Source organism: Arvicola amphibius, chromosome 5 (genome assembly GCF_903992535.2).
Source record: "Arvicola amphibius chromosome 5, mArvAmp1.2, whole genome shotgun sequence".
Taxonomy (NCBI): domain Eukaryota; kingdom Metazoa; phylum Chordata; class Mammalia; order Rodentia; family Cricetidae; genus Arvicola; species Arvicola amphibius.
In genome coordinates this window covers 64,319,120-64,338,099 of record NC_052051.1, presented here as the reverse complement: position 1 = coordinate 64,338,099, position 18,980 = coordinate 64,319,120, and the positions used below count along the sequence as shown (strand labels likewise).

At 34.4% G+C, this 18,980-nt stretch overlaps 1 protein-coding gene across 1 annotated transcript; it reads right to left on the bottom strand.

Moving 5' to 3' along the window:
• Positions 1-1,361: 1,361 nt before the first annotated feature.
• On the bottom strand, positions 1,362-2,279 carry LOC119815118 (olfactory receptor 4K3-like). Its single transcript, XM_038331308.1, has one exon. It carries the CDS (start codon positions 2,277-2,279, stop codon positions 1,362-1,364), a length of 918 nt encoding a protein of 305 aa, XP_038187236.1.
• Between the last annotated feature and the right edge of the window lie 16,701 nt (positions 2,280-18,980).

Here is an 18,980-nt window from a genome sequence, read left to right as displayed (position 1 = left end):
AAAAGGGTAATAAGATTGGGAGGGATATAAGAGGTAAAAGATTATATCAGATGTAACAAACTTATTACAGATATTGTCAAAGAACATATTTAATAAAAAATATAGTGACAAAACTTTTGAGGGTTAAGTCTATAACACACTAGAGATAATTTCTTCTGAAAAAGATACATATGTATACATCAAAGTCTGCGACCAGACATGAGCAATGCTTATCTGTAGTCATATGATTTCAGCAAAAAAGTGATACAGGTATTTGTTTGTTTTTGTTAGATAATTCATATTATGACAACCTTTTTAGCTTATAAGGCTATACATACAGGTTATTTTAACTATTAACTCATGAAATATTATCATGAAATTTAAGAGGTTCAGACTTTCATATATGTTTAGAGATGAGTTAGAATTCAACTATTGTAAACATGTATAAATATAGTTCATTCAAACTAACCCATTACTCCAAATTGTATATAATATGAATTGTTATGAATACCATATTATCAAGCACATATAATGTATTCACACAGTGGTGGTGCATGCCTTTTATCCTGGGACTAGGGAGGCACAGGCAGGCAGATCTCTGAGAGTTTGAGGACAACCTGTTCTACAAGAGCTATTTCCAGCATAGGCTCCAAAGTTAGAGAGAAACCCTGTCTTGAAAATCAAAAGAAAACAAAACATAAAATAACATATAATGTTTACCCAACTGCCCTTGGCAATTATGTTATTTCATTATATAGTATAAAATCTATATCATGCAAAAAATTGTGAACTGAAGAATGTACATTCAAATATTATAAACAGATTGTACTTTCAGTAATGGTAAACAATATAGGAAAATTTAGAATCCATATAATAGTTATGTCTTGAAAAATGACAGAGATTATATCAATATAAAGTAAATAATTTTATTATGCGCTTTGCTTATCATTTTGATTTCTAAGTGGCTGCCGTCTTCACAGATATCTTCAATACCTTCCGTTTCATAGAATTAGGATTGACATATAATACAATATTCTAAAAGATGGTAATACTAATAAATCATTCACAGTGTATTGTTTTACCAACAATCTAATCAAAGTGACATGCACAACTCATATATATATATATATATATACATATATATATATATATATATATATATATTTATACAGAGCTATTACTCATTCTATGTGATAAAACTATAAGTATTACAATATTGAATATAATTTTCTAGTGGTTATTTTCACAACTATGTACAAAATACATCATATAGATTCTAGAAATAAGATGCTCTCTAATTCAGTTTTGACTAAAATTCATATAATACAATATATGCAATGAATTTCTTGATAACATAAGATATCTAACAATTATTGTAGAACTCACAAGTGATTTATCAGCTTCTTTATGGCATTCTTAATATCTTTATTTCTCAATGTATAGATGACTGGATTCAGGAGAGGTGTGATGACTGTATTAAACACAGAGAGAACCTTATCCACCCAAGTGATGCTGTCAGGCCACAGATAGATGAAAATAACAGGACCATAGAATAGCACAACAACTATGATATGGGAGGTACAGGTAGAGAGTGCCTTTGATGAACCATCTTTAGAGTGAAGCTGAATAGTTAGTAGAATGTAAGTGTAAGATATCAACAAGAGAATTAAACAAGCTGTTGCTAAAACACCACTCTCAGCATTTATTATGATTCTCAGAGTATCAGTATTTGTGCAGGCTAATTTCATCGCCAAAGAAATATCACAGAAAAAGCTGTCTATCACTCTAGGTCCACAAAAAGGTAGTTCCAAAACCAGGATCAGCTGATTAATGCCATGCACAAATCCAATGATCCATGATATTACAACGAGCCAGATGCACTTCTGTCTGTCCATGATACTGGTGTAGTGGAGTGGCCTACAGATGGCCACATAGCGGTCATAGGCCATTGTTACAAGAAGAACCATTTCTCCCCCTGCAAAGAAATGCACGCAGAGGATCTGGCTCATGCAGCCCCCAAAGGAAATGGTTTTATTTTTTTGTATGAGGTCTGTGATCATTTTGGGGGTAGTAACTGAGGAAAGGCAGAAGTCAATAAATGAGAGGTTGGCTAACAAATAGTACATAGGAGAATGGAGACGGTGATCAATGATGATTAATATCACCACAAAGAGGTTGCCTACCACAATCAGCAGGTAGAGTGTGGAAAATGGCAGCGGGAGAAAAATCTGCAGTTCCCTTGAGGTGCAAAGTCCCTGAAAAATGAATTCAGACACCACAGACTGGTTTGTTTCTTCCATTTAGTACACTGAGCTCCAAAATGTTTAGAGAGACAGACCGTAATTAAAAATTCCTGAAACAGAAACAATAACTTAATGGTCAGAATCAAGTAAGAAGAATACATACATCATATTTAAGCCTTGTACCCAGTCAGTTAAAGTAACTTCCTTGAGTTTGTACATACTTTCTAATTAGGTATTTTTGCTGAATATAGGAAAAACAACTACTCATCTGAAAAATAATCTATATTGGTACATAAATGAGTATTTCATGAAAAATATCAATAGCAAATATTCTCTTTACATATTTCCACCATAAATCTATGTTTTTGGCATAGATTCAGAGATCATTTTCTTAAAGGAATACCTGAGATATATTCACAGGCTTTTCCCTTGACTGCCATAATACCAGAATGATAAGCCTTTGACATATTTTAAACATAAACACAAAATTCCCAGGCCCCAAATCAATATATGATTATTTTAAAGAGACACAATTGAGTAAATTCTTTTAAATTTGTAAATTGGATAAAAATGGATCATCAAATAAACTGAGAAATCACATGCCAAGGACAAGTTTTTAGCATTGTCTTTCCTTGAACTTTGATTATGTTTTTTGGATTTTATCTCTAAACAATAATATATTACTAATTTTGATGGATGTTACTTATTGTTATATACTTACAGCCTTTCAACTCAAAATGGTGAGATTTCATATGCTAGTTTGAATAATTTATTCATGAAAGCTGCTTTTTTCTACCTTTCTAAATTTCTGTTTCATTTCTTCTTTTGTTCTTCCTCGTCCCTCACTCTTTATTTCTTTTGACATTTCTTTCTTAATCTTAATATCTCCACTTTTGTTACTAATTTTAGATTTGAAACTTGAGGATTAAAATACCAGCAATCTAGGGGTATTTTGTGATTTCCTTGTTAAATACTTGACATATAACAGTAATTATAATGATTATTGATTTCCTGTTTCAATCTGTTTCATAAAGTTGTAAACTTGTAGCACACAATGAGGTCTCTCTGATTCCAAATCCCTAATATTACTTCCAGATTATTAAATAAATTATGGGAATTTTTATTTGAAGAAGTCCAAGAAAATCAATGACATTTCTAACAAAGGACTTTGCTATTTTAATACAAGAACAAATAAGTAAATGATCAATTTAAGTAGTAAAAATGGCCAGGTTTACATAAATTTAATTTCAAAATTGAACATACTTAAATATTTGAATATCAACAATATTTTTACATATCTATCTTAATTGGTGAATTCTTAGTGAATTATAATTATTCTAATTGGTATAACTATCATCTCCCTTTAATTTCTAATAACTACTTCCCTAATGTATTCTCTGTATCTTGAGAAAATAAAGGGTCCAAAATCAAAAAATTATCAGATAACATTAAAGTAAGTTTAATGGCCTGTGAGTACAACGATTTTCTGTGTTTTGAGACTTGGTATTTTTAAGGTTTTCCTTAAGAGATGTGAGCATATAAAACTGTTTTATGTTTCCAAATGTCTCAAGGAGTCATGGGCTTGGGGGGGAACTACAATATTTTGTTAAGCACAACAATTAAAAAATATGAATAAACACTGTAAACTCATGAAGTATTTAATAATGTGCCACTGAAGCAAATAAACAAACTTTAAATTCAGTAGTTGCAATAAAATATGAAAGTATGAGAGTTTGTGATGCACTCACACTACAACAATCACCTTATAAAACAGATCTTTCCTTTTGGATGATGTTTCCTCTGATTTACCCTTGAATCTGAAACGCGTACATCATTGTTTCTTCTATGACCAGTGATGTTGGTGTGTTTCACCTCGGTGTGGCTTATATACAATGATAAAAGTCATATCTGCCTTGGAAAGTTTCCCATTCTCCACATTAAATAGGATTATGCAGTTGGAAAGCCTTTTGCTTTCATAGTCCTTGGGGATATCTGCTCTCCAACTCTTCTTGAATTGTATATGAGAGTTCATAATTAAGAAAAAATTGTTCCTTTAATTTTAGAACATTTTTAAATGTGAGAAAATATTTTGTTTGTGTTATGACAACTTACAAGTTGAAAGATGATTCACATGAGTCAATGAGATTCCATAGCAGTTAATTTCACTTTTTGCCAATCCAGATGATCTAAATTAATCTTTGGAATCCACAAGGTAGAGGGGTAGAAACCATTCACTCAGCTGTGATCTGACTCTGTACATGTGCTGTTGCATGGGTGTGAGTACATATATGGACATGCCTACATTCATGAAACATTCACTCATGTTAATAAATGTAATAATTATTTCAAAAAGAGAAAAAACATGTCTGTCTGTAGTTACAAAGTTCACATGTCCATTTAGACAACTATCTCCATACCTGGAAATGTCAACAAAGAAATTCTTTTTCTTTCTTACTTTCTTTTTATTCTTTATGATCAACCACTACCACACATATGGATCAGGCAAATAATTTCATTTTAGATTACACAATTTGTCCTTTTTCAAATTCATTTCATTATATATAATTAAGGTGAAATCCATTATGTTTTGATAGACACACCTATAGTGAAATTGCATATGAGTAATTTATATGGAACCCATGTTGCTAAAATAATTTCAACTTTTTATCACAGAATTATATGTCATTAAATATAATTTTCATTTCATACATTTCAAAAAGATAATTAATTTTTAACTGTGCATGTTGTTTTTTACAGATAAAATTATATGTGTAGACTTTTTATCTCATATTGCTTTGTTTGGATACCTTTTGTCTTACTGGTCTGTTTTTAAACTGTTATTTTTGATTTTGTGTTTTTCTGTGTGTTTGTGTATTTCTTTTCATTTTCTTTTTTTATGTCTTTTAATTTGATTTCTTTCTTTTTCTTGGTTTTTGCCTGTTTGTTTTTCTATGTAGAGAGAAAATGAATAGAGGAGTTAATGTAATGGAGAGTATGGGAGTAGGCTATGGGAAGTGATGGGGTATGAGAAATCATGTGAAGAATAAACTTCATGATAAAAATTCAATAAAAATAACAATAATTAAGAAAACAAATAAATATTTCAGTTTCTTGCTTTCTCTGTGCATTCTAATTAGAACTTTCTCTCCAACTTCTTATTGGCAAGGCCATTATCACCCTTTATTTTTAAAGTACATTTTCCTTTCCACAGATATTTTTTTTCTTTTTTTTTTCTTTTTTCTCATTTTTTTATCCAAGATTTCCATCTCCTCCCCTTCTCCTCCCCCTCCCTCCCCTCCCCTCCACCCACACCCCCACTCCACCCCTCTCCAAAGACAAAGAGCCATCAGGGTTCCCTTCACCATGTTCAGTCCAAGGTCCTCCCAGCTCCCCCTAAGTCCAGGAAGGTGAGCAACCAAACTGACAAGGCTCACAGTGAGCCCGTCCATGCTGTAGAGTTCATGTTCATTGCCATTGTCCTTGGTTTCTCAGTCCTCCTCCACCGTCAGCCACATTCAGAGAGTCCAGTTTGGTCCCTCTAGAGTCAAGTCTCTGCCAACCCTAGAATGGCTCCCTTAATTAAGATATATATTTCCTTGTTCCCACATCCCCCCTTCCTATATCCCAACTATCCCATTCTCCCAAGCTCTCCCCATCCTCCACTTCACACTTTTCTCCCCATCTCCCCTTATCCCCATCCCACCCCAGCCCCAAGTTCCCAATTTTTGCCCAGCAATCTTGTCTACTTCCAATATCCAGGAGGATAACTATATGTTGTTCTTTCGATTCACCTTCTTATTTAGCTTCTCTAGGACCATGAATTATAGGCTCGATGTCCTTTATTTATGGATAGAAACCAATTATGAGTGAGTACATCCCATGTTCATCTTTTTGGGCCTGGGTTACCTCACTCAGGACAGTGTTTTCTATTTCCATCCATTTGCATGCAAAATTCAAGATGTCACTGTTTTTTACCGCTGAGTAGTACTCTAATATGTATATATTCCACACTTTCTTTATCCATTCTTCCACTGAAGGGCATCTAGGTTGTTTCCAGGTTCTGGCTATTACAAATAATGCTGCTATGAACATAGTTGAACAAATGCTTTTGTAATATGATAGGGCATCTCTTGGGCATATTCCAAAGAGTGGAATTGCTGGGTCCTGGGGTAGGTTGATCCCAAATTTCCTGAGAAATCTCCACACTGCTTTCCAAAGAGGTTGCACAAGTTTGCATTCCCACCAGCAATGGATGAGTGTACCCCTTACTCCACAACTTCTCCAGCAAATGCTATCATTGGTGTTTTTGATTTTATCCAATCTGACAGGTGTAAGATCATATCTCAAAGTTGTTTTGATTTGTCTTGCACATCACCATAGAACCTTCACCTGGCGATGGATGGAGATAGAAACAGAGCCCCACATTGGAGCACCGGACTGAGCTCCCAAGGTCCTGATGAAGAGCAAAAGGAGGTAGATCATGAGCAAGGAAGTAAGGACCCTGAGGGGTGCGTTCACCCATTGAGAAGGTGGGACAGAACTAATGGGAGATCACCAAATCCAGTTGGAATGGGACTGATGAAACATGTGAACAAACCAGACTCTCTGAATGTGGCTGACGGAGGAGGATGACTGAGAAACCATGGACAATGGCGATGGACTTGGACTCTATGGCATGGACAGGCTCTATGTGAGCCTTGTCAGTTTGGTTGCTCACCTTCCTGAACCTGTGGGGAGTTGGGAGGACCTTGGACTTAACATAGTAAAGGGAACCCTGATGTCTCTTTGGCCTGGAGAGGGAGGGGGTGGGGATATGGGTGGAGGGGAGGGGAGGGAAGGAGGAGAAGGGGAAGAGATGGAAATTTTTAATAAAAAATGAGAAAAAAGATTGCTTGAATGGAATTTTTAAGTTACCAGCTTCTGACTACAAACGAAAATTAAGCTGGGGTGATCCTTGTAGTTTCCAAGGAGTTTCCCTTGCTGTAGGTTTCAACCTGACCTTGAGAAGACCCCACTTTCCACTTTTTTATTAACGATTTCCACCTCCTCCCTGCCTCCCATTTCCCTCTTTCTTCCCCCCTCCCCTCCCCCTCCTTCTCCAGTCCGAAGAGCAGTAAGGGTTCCCTTTTAAAACACTCTCCCTCCACCTCAGCCTACCTCTTACCATATTTTCTCAACCCCACATGCCACCATTTCACTCATGAAATTTCTTCTATTTCCTCTTTCCCAGGAGATCTAGGTGTATCCCTTGAGCCTTCCTTGTTATCTAGCCTGTCTGCATCTGTGGACAGTAGCATGGTCATCCTTTACTTTACAGATATATACACTTATAAGTGAGTACATATCATATTTATTTTTCTGGGTCTGGGTAAGCTTACTCAGTATGGTTTTTTCTAGTTCTATGCATTTTCTTTGAATTTTATGATGTCAATGATTTTAACAGCTGAGTAATAATTCATTGTGTAAATGTACCAAATCTTCCTTATCCATTTTATAGCTGAGGAACATCTATGTTGTCACCACGTTCTGGTTATTACAAATAAAGCTGCTTCAAACATTGATAAGCAAGTGTTCTTGTGTTATAATTGAGCATCCTTTATGCCCAAGAGTGTGACAGGTGGGTCTTGAGGTAGATTGATTCCAAATATCCTGATGAACACGATATTGATTTTCATGGTGGCTATACAAATTTCCCCTCCCACCAGAAATGGAGGAGTATGCCCATTGCTCAGAATGCTGAGCTGCCAATTGAATTATTTATCTTAGCCATTCTGACAGGTTCAAATGGAATCTCAATTTAGTTTTGATTTGCATTTTTCTATGACTCCGGATGGTGAGAATGTCTTAAGTGTTTCTTAGTCATTTGTGACTTTTTGGCTGAGAATTCTTTTTTTTTTAAATCTGTATCATAGTTTTTATTTTGATTATTATGTGTCTAGGTGCTTGAGTTCTTTATATATTTGACAAGCAGACCTCTGTCAGAAGTGGGGATGGTAAAGATCTTCTCCCATTCTGTAGGCTGTTGTTTTATCCTATTGATAATGTTATCTAAGATTCCTAGCAAAAGAGGATAATTGGCCTGAACTGACTATTTCCTTTGATCAGGCAAGAGTACTTGTGAGCTGCTTGGTAAACCAACCAAGCCACATTAACATTCAACCTACAGTCTGTTCAGCCTATGGAATAAGCTGGGGTAAGAAGACACAAAGATTGCGGGAGTGGCTCACCAATGGCTGGTACAGCCTGAAACACACGCCTGACGAGTGAACCCAATACTGGTGCTGCCTGTATGCCAGCACCTAGAGGTGACATGGCCTAGATGCCTAGGACAGAACCAAACACTATTGGAGAAAAAAATTAATGATACCTAACAATATTCTGCTAAACTTATAGATTAGCACCTAACTGAAAATTCATCAGAGAGGCTTCACCCAGAAACTATTGGACACAAATGCAGGGAATGAAAATTAAACATTAGGCCAAGCTTGGGAAATCCTGTTGAAGAGATGAAGGACAGATTGTTAAAGCCAGAGGGGTCAAGGACTTCACAACAAAATCTACAGAATCAAATAATTTGGTTACATAGGAGTTCACAGAGACTGAAACTACAATCAGAGAGTCTGCATGGGACTGAGCTAGGCCGTCTGCCTATTTGTGACACTTGTGTAGCTTGATCTTTTTATGGGACCTAGCAGTTGGAGTAAGATCTGTCTTTGTTTTGCTGGTATTTAGTACACTATTCTTTATATTGACTTGCCTTGCCCTGCCTTAAAAGGTGAGATGCTTCGTTTTACTCCAATTTGATAAGCCATGCTTTGTCAATATCCATGGTAGGCCTGCCCTTTTCTGAATAGAAACAGGGGAGGAAGGGAGATAGTTGAGTAGTAGGGGTAGAGCTTGGGAAGATGGGCAGGAAGGGAAACTGTTTTCTGCATGTAAAATAACTAAATAAATACTAAAGAATAACAAAAAGAAAAATAAAAAAATGAGAAACACTAAAACCAAAAGATAAGGTTATTTTGAGCTATGGAATAACAATATTTTGCAAACAGTCATGAATCTAAATCATAGAATGGTGGCTTAAAGGAAGTACCAAAATTTTTTTATGAATTGCCTCCTTCCATAACTGCTTCCAAAATTAAGAAAAACGAGGGACATTATATACAACAAGATAATTTTAGCAACCAAGAAAAATCTGTAATGGTTATATATGAAAAGTAACATAAACATAAATATGTATACATTCTTAAAATACTCCAATGTATTTGAAGCTCTGAATAGACTAAGATATCAAAATATAGTGAGAAACATCTCAAAGTATTTAAACTATTAATTCCCAGAGTACTAATCCATGGACCAACAGCAAAATTCCTGAAAAGTAGTGGATATATAATAGAATAATTTAGCATGGACAACATAAAATTTGAAGAAATAAACAGTGTGGGCTAGAGTAAGAGACCAGAATATATGCAATAGTATATAATGTGTCACAGACTTCTAATATTTAATCAATGACAATATTACTAAAAATAAGGAAGGATGCACTTGGGCAAATTTTCAAAACAAATTTCAAATTAGAATCACACCAGGAAATACGATGTATGAGACATTCCTTACACATTTTTCATCTCACCAGCCTAATATAGGAAAAAAATGATTATTCCAGCTTATCCTTTCCAATAGAAGTTGCTGTATTTTAACATAACATAATATTTCTAATTTTCTCATTAAAAATAAGATGTATCCAATGCATAGAAACATGTATTATGTCAAGGAGGAATTTTTCAGTATCTAACACAATATAATATTATGGGATAAATACTAAAGTTTTTTACTATCATATACATTTGCTATTATATATAAGGAATTCTATGACTTTTAAAGTTAAAAGTAATAATTAAATTGCAATGAGATTGCTATGATACAGACATTGCTTTAAAAATTATATTATTTTTTAGAAAAATATAAACAAGAAGTGTCAAAATGCTATACTTAGTGCTTTGAAATATTACTGCTTTGGGATCACCTGAGATCCTGGCTGAAGAGCCCTGCTCACTAGTTCCTAGCTCCTGCCATGTCCCCACCCGCAGCAAGCAAGCCCAGTTACAAAGCAGCAGCAACTTCTCCATTCAACCATTCCCAAAGTCTAAACAGCAACTATCAGAGCCACAGGCACTAATTAAACCTGGAAGAAGATACCCCAAATGAATTTACTTGGAGGAAGAACAAGTACCAGTGCTACAGTCCCCATCTGTACAGATTGGAGGAAGATATGGGGAGATGGCAATGTAAGAATACACTCAACATAGCAAGGCAGTGGTGGCACTTGCCTTTAATTTCAGCACTCAAGTGGCAGAGGCAGGCAGATTTCTGTGTGTTTGAGGCCAGCCTGCTCTACAAAAGCTATTTCCAAGACAGACTCCAAAGCAACAGAGACACCCAGTTCCTAGATAAAATAAAACAGAGTACATTCAGCAATACAGAGAGCAATTTTCCATTATTAGAAATAGTGATCCTATATCAGCATTTCCTGAAGAGTTCAACACAGATGAAGCAGAAGGAAATGACCTTAAAGATAACTTCATGAAGATTATAGAAGTACTTAAAGAAGATATTAAGAATTCCATCAAAAAATGTAGGAAAAGATAAACAAAAATTGGAAGAAATCAATAAATCACTTAAAGCCAAGATAATTGAGAAAAAAAATATCAAACAACTCCAAGACTTGAAAACCTAAATAGAGGCAATAAAGAAAACATAAACCATGGAAACACAAAAAAATGGAAAATCAGGCTAAACAAATAGGAACTAGAGAAGCAAGCATGTGAACAGAATGCAAGATACAGAAGAGAAAATATCAAGCATTGAAGATACCACAGAGAAATAGATTCATCTGTCAAAGAAAATGTTAAAGCCAAAACTATATTAAAATAAAACATACAGGAAAATCTGAGACACCATAAAAATATCAAACATGAGAATAGTAGGGACAGAAGAAGAAGGTCAAAGGCACATAAAATATATTTAATAAAAATATAGGCCGTTCTATTGGTACAGGGTGGTAGGATTTGCAGAAGGAAGCAGAGGCCTTAGGATCTGGAGTTTGAGGCTTGCCTGGACTACATATTTCACTGGACAGTGGTGGGCATGCCTTTATTCCCAGCACTCTGGAGGCAGAGGCAGGCAGATCTCTGTGAGTTTGAGTTTGAGGCCAGCCTGTACTACAACAGATAGTTCCAGGACAGGCCCCAAAATAAATTCCCTCACCATATAATAATCTAAACACTAAAGATAAAGAATGAAGAAAAATGCTAAGTGCTGCAAAGAAAAAAGGCCATGTAACATATAAAAGCAGCCCTATCAAAATTACACTTTACTTCTAAATAGAGGTTCTGGACAGGCATAGTGCAGACACTAAGTTTTCATGAATGGTAACCCAGACTACTATATACAGCAAAACTTGCACTCACCATAGACAGAGAACCATAAAATGCACCAGGTCAGATGATTGCAGTCCAGAAATCTACCAGAATTTCAAAAAAAAACCTTATACCCCTCAAATTGTTCCTTACAATTAAAACAGAAGGAACATTGTCAAACGTTTTATGTGGCTGCTGTTATCCTGATACACAAATGACACAAAGACACAACTAAAAAAGAGAATTTCAGACCAATCTATCTCATGAACATTGACACAAAAGTACTCAATATAATACTAACCCACCAATAACACATAAAAATACACCATACACTATGAGCAGGTTGGTTTTATTCCAGAGATGAAGTTATGGTTCATTATACAAAAATCTTTCAATGTAATCCACCATATAAATAAACTAAAAGTAGAAGAACTACATAAACATCTTATTAGGTATTTTGAAAGTCTTTTACAAAATTTACACCCCTTTATGATAAATGTCTTAAGTAGATCATGGGTATAAGAAACATATTTAATCACAACAAAGGCAGTATGTAGCAATTCAACAGTTGACCTCAAACCAAATGGAGAATAACTCAAAATGAGACCATTAAAGTCAGGAAGAAGACAAGACTGCTCACTCATTTCATATTTAATCAATATAGTACTTGAAGGTCTAGCTAGAGCAAAAGATAAAAAAACAGGTCAGAGGAATACAAATTGGAAGGGAAGATTATATGATAGTATTGATAAGTGACCTCAGATATTCTACCAGTGAATTCCAGTAGGTAATAAACACTTTAGGTGGCAGAATACATGATTAACAAAAAAAAAAATCAGTAACCTTCATAAATGATAAATGGGTTGAGAAAGAAATCAGAGAGGCAGCTCTCTTTATAATAGTCACAAATAACATAAGCTATCTTGGGGTAGCTCTAACTAAATAATGGAAAGACCTGTATAATAAGAGCTTTAAGTCTTTGAAGAAAGAATTTGATGAAGATATCAGAATATGGAAAGATTTACCACCATGCTCTTAGACAGGAAGGATCAACATAATAAAAATGACATTCTTACCAAAAGCAATCTACAAATTCAGGGTAATCCCCATCTAAATACTAATGCAATTATTCACAGACCTTGAAAGAATAATATTCAACTTCATATAGAAAACAAAAACTTCAGTATAATCAAAACTGTCATATACAATAAGGTAACTTCCAGAGAAATCACCATCCATGACTTTATGCTCTACTATAGAATGACATTAAGAAAAACAGCTTGGTATTGGCATTAAAAACAGATATGCAAATCAAAGGAATTGATTTGGAGACATGTCTTGTTCCTGACTTTAATGGTCTCATTTTGAGTTATTCTCCATTTGATTTAAGGTCAACTGTTGACTTGATATATACTGCCTTTGTTGTGATTAAATATGTTCCTTTTCCCCATAATCTACCTAAGACATTTATCATAAAGGGGTATAAATTCACATACTATGAACACCTGATTCTTGACAACGATGTCAAAATCATGCATTGGAAAAAAGAAAGCATCTTCAACAAATGAAACTGGCATCACTCTATGTTGATACGTAGAAGAACACTAGTAGATTTATATCTATCCCCACACACAAAACTCATCATTTAGTCAAATATTTTAACATGAATCCAGTTACACTAATCTGATAAAGAGAAAGTGAGAAGTATCCTTGAATGTGTTTGGATAGTAGTTCACATACTAAATATAACATCAGGAACACAGACTCTGAAAACAACATCCAATAAATTGTACCTCCTGAAACTGAGAAGCTTCTCTAAGGCAAAGAATATCATAATGAAATAAAACAGCAACCTATAGATGTCTCTTAAGCCTATTTGACTAATAACATCTTTTTAGTTCCTTTATTTCTCCGTTAAGTTGCTGTCTGGCAGACTTGTTTATTGGTGATAATGGGGTATTGAAGTCTCCAATTATTAGTGTGTGGAGTTTGATGTGTGCTTTATAACATTTATCTTCACCTGTAGACCAGGCTGGCATTGAAATTATAGAGATCCACTTGTCTCTGCCTCCTCAGTGCAGGGATTTAAGTTGTGTACTACCACCTCCCAGGTGTATTTTTGATGTGACAAATAATTACATGATTATTCCTTCAGCTGTCCTCATTCTAAATCTCTAAATCCCCGCACATTCCTCTACACACTCCTTCAAATCCATGGCCTCTGTTTACATTATTACGCATATATATTTTGGAAATACCTGTGATCAAATTACTAACAGTACTACAGGTGACTAAATGTCAGAAAGAGCTGTCATTAGAAAATGACATATCCATGTAGAAGAAGAAAAACATAACCTAAAGAAAATTAATATTAGGAAAGAGAAAAGAAACAAAGACAAAAGAAAAGGAGGATCATGAAGCATTTTATTGCTAAATATAAGCTATTCAGTCCATACAATGTTACTGGAAGGTGTATATTTATTTCATGTGTTCTTTCTTGGAGAAGAATGCCTCCCCTTTCATCTGCTCTCCTCTTTTGTCTTTAGTTCTTTTTTTTTTTTGTCTTTAGTTCTTTTAGAAGGATTGAGGCCTCGTGGACTTTATCCTGTCCTTTGGCATGTACATTGTTATCATCCTTTCTTTGGCTCACATTTTGGCAGCCATTTTGATAAACTCTGTGGTACGAGAGGATCAAAGAGCTTGCTACGATAATGTATATTTTAGTAATATCAGAAGCCTAATGAGGTTTCCTTACCACTGAGCAGTCATTTCTTTCTTGAGAGGTGTCTCTTTTCAAAACTTTATCCATAGATTTTCTTCTCCTATGGAAAGAAGAGTAAAGCCCTGTCCCCAACATAGCATATCTTCTGGTTTCCATTTTAAGATCAACACTTCCTTGAAGTACACTGACTGATTTAATTCAGAAGTTTTTCTATTATCCAATGTCTTTCTGTTGCCATTGTTCTTTTCTCATTAGCGTTAAGAAAATTCAAAGTTAATAAAGCATTGTGCAATCTATTTCTGTGGGTATTTTCCATCCCTTTATCTTCTTTAAAAACATATCCTTTATAGTTCAATTTGAACTTTCCAGAACAGTCCGACCTGTAGGATTGTTTGGTATACCTGTAATGTGCTTTTTATTATAATGATCGAAAAATGATTTCATTTTCTTAGAGACACATGTTGGACCATTATCCACCTTTATTTGTGCAGATATACCTATGATGGCTAAACATTCTAATAAATGTGTGATTACTGAATGAGGATTTCTGAGCTTAAAGCATTTGCCCATTGAAAACCTGAATAAATGCAAATGGTTTGGTGTACATATTTCAATTTTCTCAAGTCTGCAAATTGGAACACCTCCATCTGCCAGATTTCATTTCTTTGAGAACCGTTGGTGTTACTCCCTGCAGGTAGCAGTGTTTGGTTATAGAAAGAACAAGTAGGACATATTTTTATAATCTCCTTAGCTTTATGTCATGTAATAGAAAACTATTTAAACCTTTGCTATTGACATGATGTTTTTTTATGAAATTCTGAGGCCTTCAGCACATTTACAACCAATAATTGATCAATTTCAACATTACATTGTGCTAAAGGAACTGGCAGACCCATATGGGATCAGACATATATTATGGGACAAAGCTTATTCCTAATTATATCTTAGACTGGAATGAATAATAAAGTCAATCTGCATAATATGGTATAAATTCAGCAGTTTCAATATGTATAACAAGTCTTTCTGTCAGTAACTAGATTGAGATGTTCTTTAAAATCCCTTAGTACCATCAGAATAGCAAATAATTTGTTTTTTGAACAGAATTACAAGGGTCTTGTTCCACCTTACTTAAATCTTATTTGTAACCTGCCTTTCCTGATTTATTTGCATCAGTATCAAATGTACAGGCTCCGGTTATTGGTGTGTCATGTACAATGTGTGAAATAATCAAAGTAGTTCCTTTATAAGATTAATCTTGTCACTTTGGGGATAATTGCTACTAATCTCTCCTAAAAAAATTAACAGAAGCTCTTTGCCAGGGTTCCTTGTCTTCCCATAATTTTTAAATTGTATCAGTAGTAAAAGGCACTATAATTTCTGTTGGGTCCATTCCTGCTAGTTGATGAAGTCTAAATTTTTATTTTAAAATTAATTCAGAACCCTTTTCCACATAAAATTTTTGGGCATTATCTTAAAGGATATTTTCTGAAGCAGTTTCCACAGCATACAGAGTCAATTCAAGAACAGCCATGATTACATGGAAAATATGGTTCAAGGAACGAAAACAAAACAACAAACTAAACACAAAACAAAATGAAAAAAGAAGAAAGTAGAGGTAATATGAACCTATAATTGTTTCTAAATACTCTTTTACAAAGCCAGTAGGAATAATTTTCTTAGATCAATAATTTGGAAATATTAGAATTTATATTATTATATATTGTTAAATGAACTTAATTTTCTATTTTTTTAAAAGAAAGAAACTATATTCCCATAGTTTTGTCATAAGTTTTATATATTTTCTTTATAAAAATATTATTTTAGTTCTTCACATTCTTCCCAAAATTACTACTAAGCATAATTTTATTCACAACTTTAATACACATAAATATTCAAAAGTCATCTATATTTTGTTTCATGTTTTATAATATTGTCATCTATAGGCTAATAACTCATTTATTTTTTTTCGTGGTTTATTTTTTTATTTAAAAATTTCAATCTCCTCCCCTCCTCCTCTCCCTTCCCTCCCCTCCCTCCACCCATACCCCCGTCCCTCCCTCTCCAGGCCAAGGAGCCATCTGGGTTCCCTACTCTATGTTAAGTCCAAGGTCCTCCCAACTCCCCCCAGGTCCAGGAAGGTGATCTACCCAGCTGACAAGGCCCACACAGAGCCCGTCCACGAAATAGAATCCAAGCCCATCGCCATTGTCCTTGGCTTCTCAATCAGCCTCCACCTTTGGCCACATTCAGAGAGTCCAATTTGGTCTCATGTTCCATCAGTCCCATTCCAACTGGAGTTGGTGATCTCCCGTTAGTTCTGTCCCACCGTCTCCATGGGTGAACGAACCCCTCAGGGTCCTGACTTTCTCATGATCTCCCTCCTTCTGCTCCTCATCAGGACCTTGGGAGCTCAGTCAGGTACTCCAATGTGGGGCTCAGTCATTTTCTTCATCCATCACCAGGTGGAGGTTCTTCTAATTATCTTCTCAAGAATCCTGAATTATAGGCTCGATGTCCTTTAATTATGGCTAGAAACCGATTATGAGTGAGTACATCCCATGTTCATCTTTTTGGGTCGGGGTTACCTCATTCAGAATAGTGTTTTCTATTTCCATCCATTTGCATGCAAAATTCAAGATGTCATTGTTTTTTACTGCTGAGTAGTATTCTAACATGTATATATTCCACAGTTTCTTCATCCATTCTTCCACTTATAAATTTTGTTTTATATAGGTTTCTAATATATTCTTACAGTGGTTAAAGAGATTATATTGTCTGAGGCAAATTTATTTGGTATTTACCACCTATTTTTGGGGATCTCAAATTTCATTAGTGAATATAAACAGAGCAAGCAATGAGTTTTATGTCCCATTTTAATCTACATCTGGTGCGCTTTGATAGTAATTGCCCTCTATCAACTCTCATGTTTCTCCTTTTCTATCCTCCTGCGTGTCTTTCTCTTTCCTAAAATTAATTTTCTTTGGTCATGTTTTTATTTTTCTACATGAAAATTTTATTTTTTAATGAGAGCTCTTTATGACATTTAATCACCTGTACTACTATTAGTAATTTGATCACAGATATCACCACATTTAAACCATGCATTACTGTCATTTCATATATCTGAAGTAGGATGTGCTTCTCCTACCATAAAAGTTCATCCTCGGGGAGGAAAAACTCATGCTAAGTCTATCATAGAGCTTCTGGGCTCTTTGTTTTCAGTGACTGGTGTCTTCGGTTGCAAGCAATGATGTCCTTGTCTGACCTCCGTGCATATGCCTTACACACATTCATTTTCCAAAACATAATAACAGTGTGTGTGTGTGTGTGTGTGTGTGTGTGTGTGTGTGTGTGTGTGTGTGTATGTGTCTGTCTCTCTTTCTCTCTGTGTATGGGGAATGGGTTAATAAAATGGGAGGGAATTAAGAAGTCAGGGACTATATCAGATAGTCAAGTCATTGCAGATAATAGATACTGTCAAAGAATATATTTAATAAAAATGTGTTGACAAGATTTTTGAGAGTTAAATTTATAAACACAGTGGGGATAATTTCTTCTGAAAAGACACAAGAACATATACATATGTACACATCAAAGTCTGTGATCAGACATGAGTGAGGCTTACCTGAAATCATGCAATTTCAGGAAAACATGGTATAGATGTTTATGTGGTTTAGTTAGATAATTAATTTTATGACAACATTTTTAATTTATTAGAATATCCTACTGGTTGAGTTTTACCATTAGATCATGAAATAGTGACATGATAAGCAAGAAGTTAAAACATTCCTATCTGTTTAGCCCTCAAGCTATTTTATATATATATATATATAACATATATATGTATGTATATATATATACCAGCAAATGAAACACTACACCAAATGGTATACAACATGAATTACTATGAATGCCATATTATAAAGTGCATACAATATTTATGTACCTGGCCTTGACAGTTATGCTATTTCATCGTATGATATAAACTCATGATTTTCCAAAGAATTTGTCAACTGAAGAAACTATATTCAAACATTATTAACAAATTGTCCTATTAGGCAAGGAATACAACATATGAAAATTCTATATTCATATGAATAGTTAAGACTTGAAAACTGAGAGATATTATATTAATTTGAGGCCATTAGCATTATAATTTTATTTGTGTAGTATTTTGGTTTCTATGTAGATGTAGTCTTCACAGATATCTTCAATATCTTTTGTTACATAGAAAGAAATAGTGTTGGCATATAATACCATCTTTTAAAAGATGGTAAGATTGATAAGAAATATAAAGAAGCTTTTCTTAATAGCAATCTAGCTAAAATGATTTGCACAATTTTGGGAACACAGATACTGTTAGTAATATGTGATCATTATATTGCAACTTTAAAATATCTTCTAATCTTCAATATATAAAAATATGTTATACAGAGCACACATTCTAAGTGGAAAAACTTTAAGTATTGTATATATTTTTCTAATTGTTATTTTAATATACAATATGCTAATTGCAAATTAAATTCCCTAGACAAGCTACAACTCAATTTCAACTAGAAATGTGGATAAAATGGTGGATACACAATAAATTTGCTGATTACATAAGATGTCTAAAAA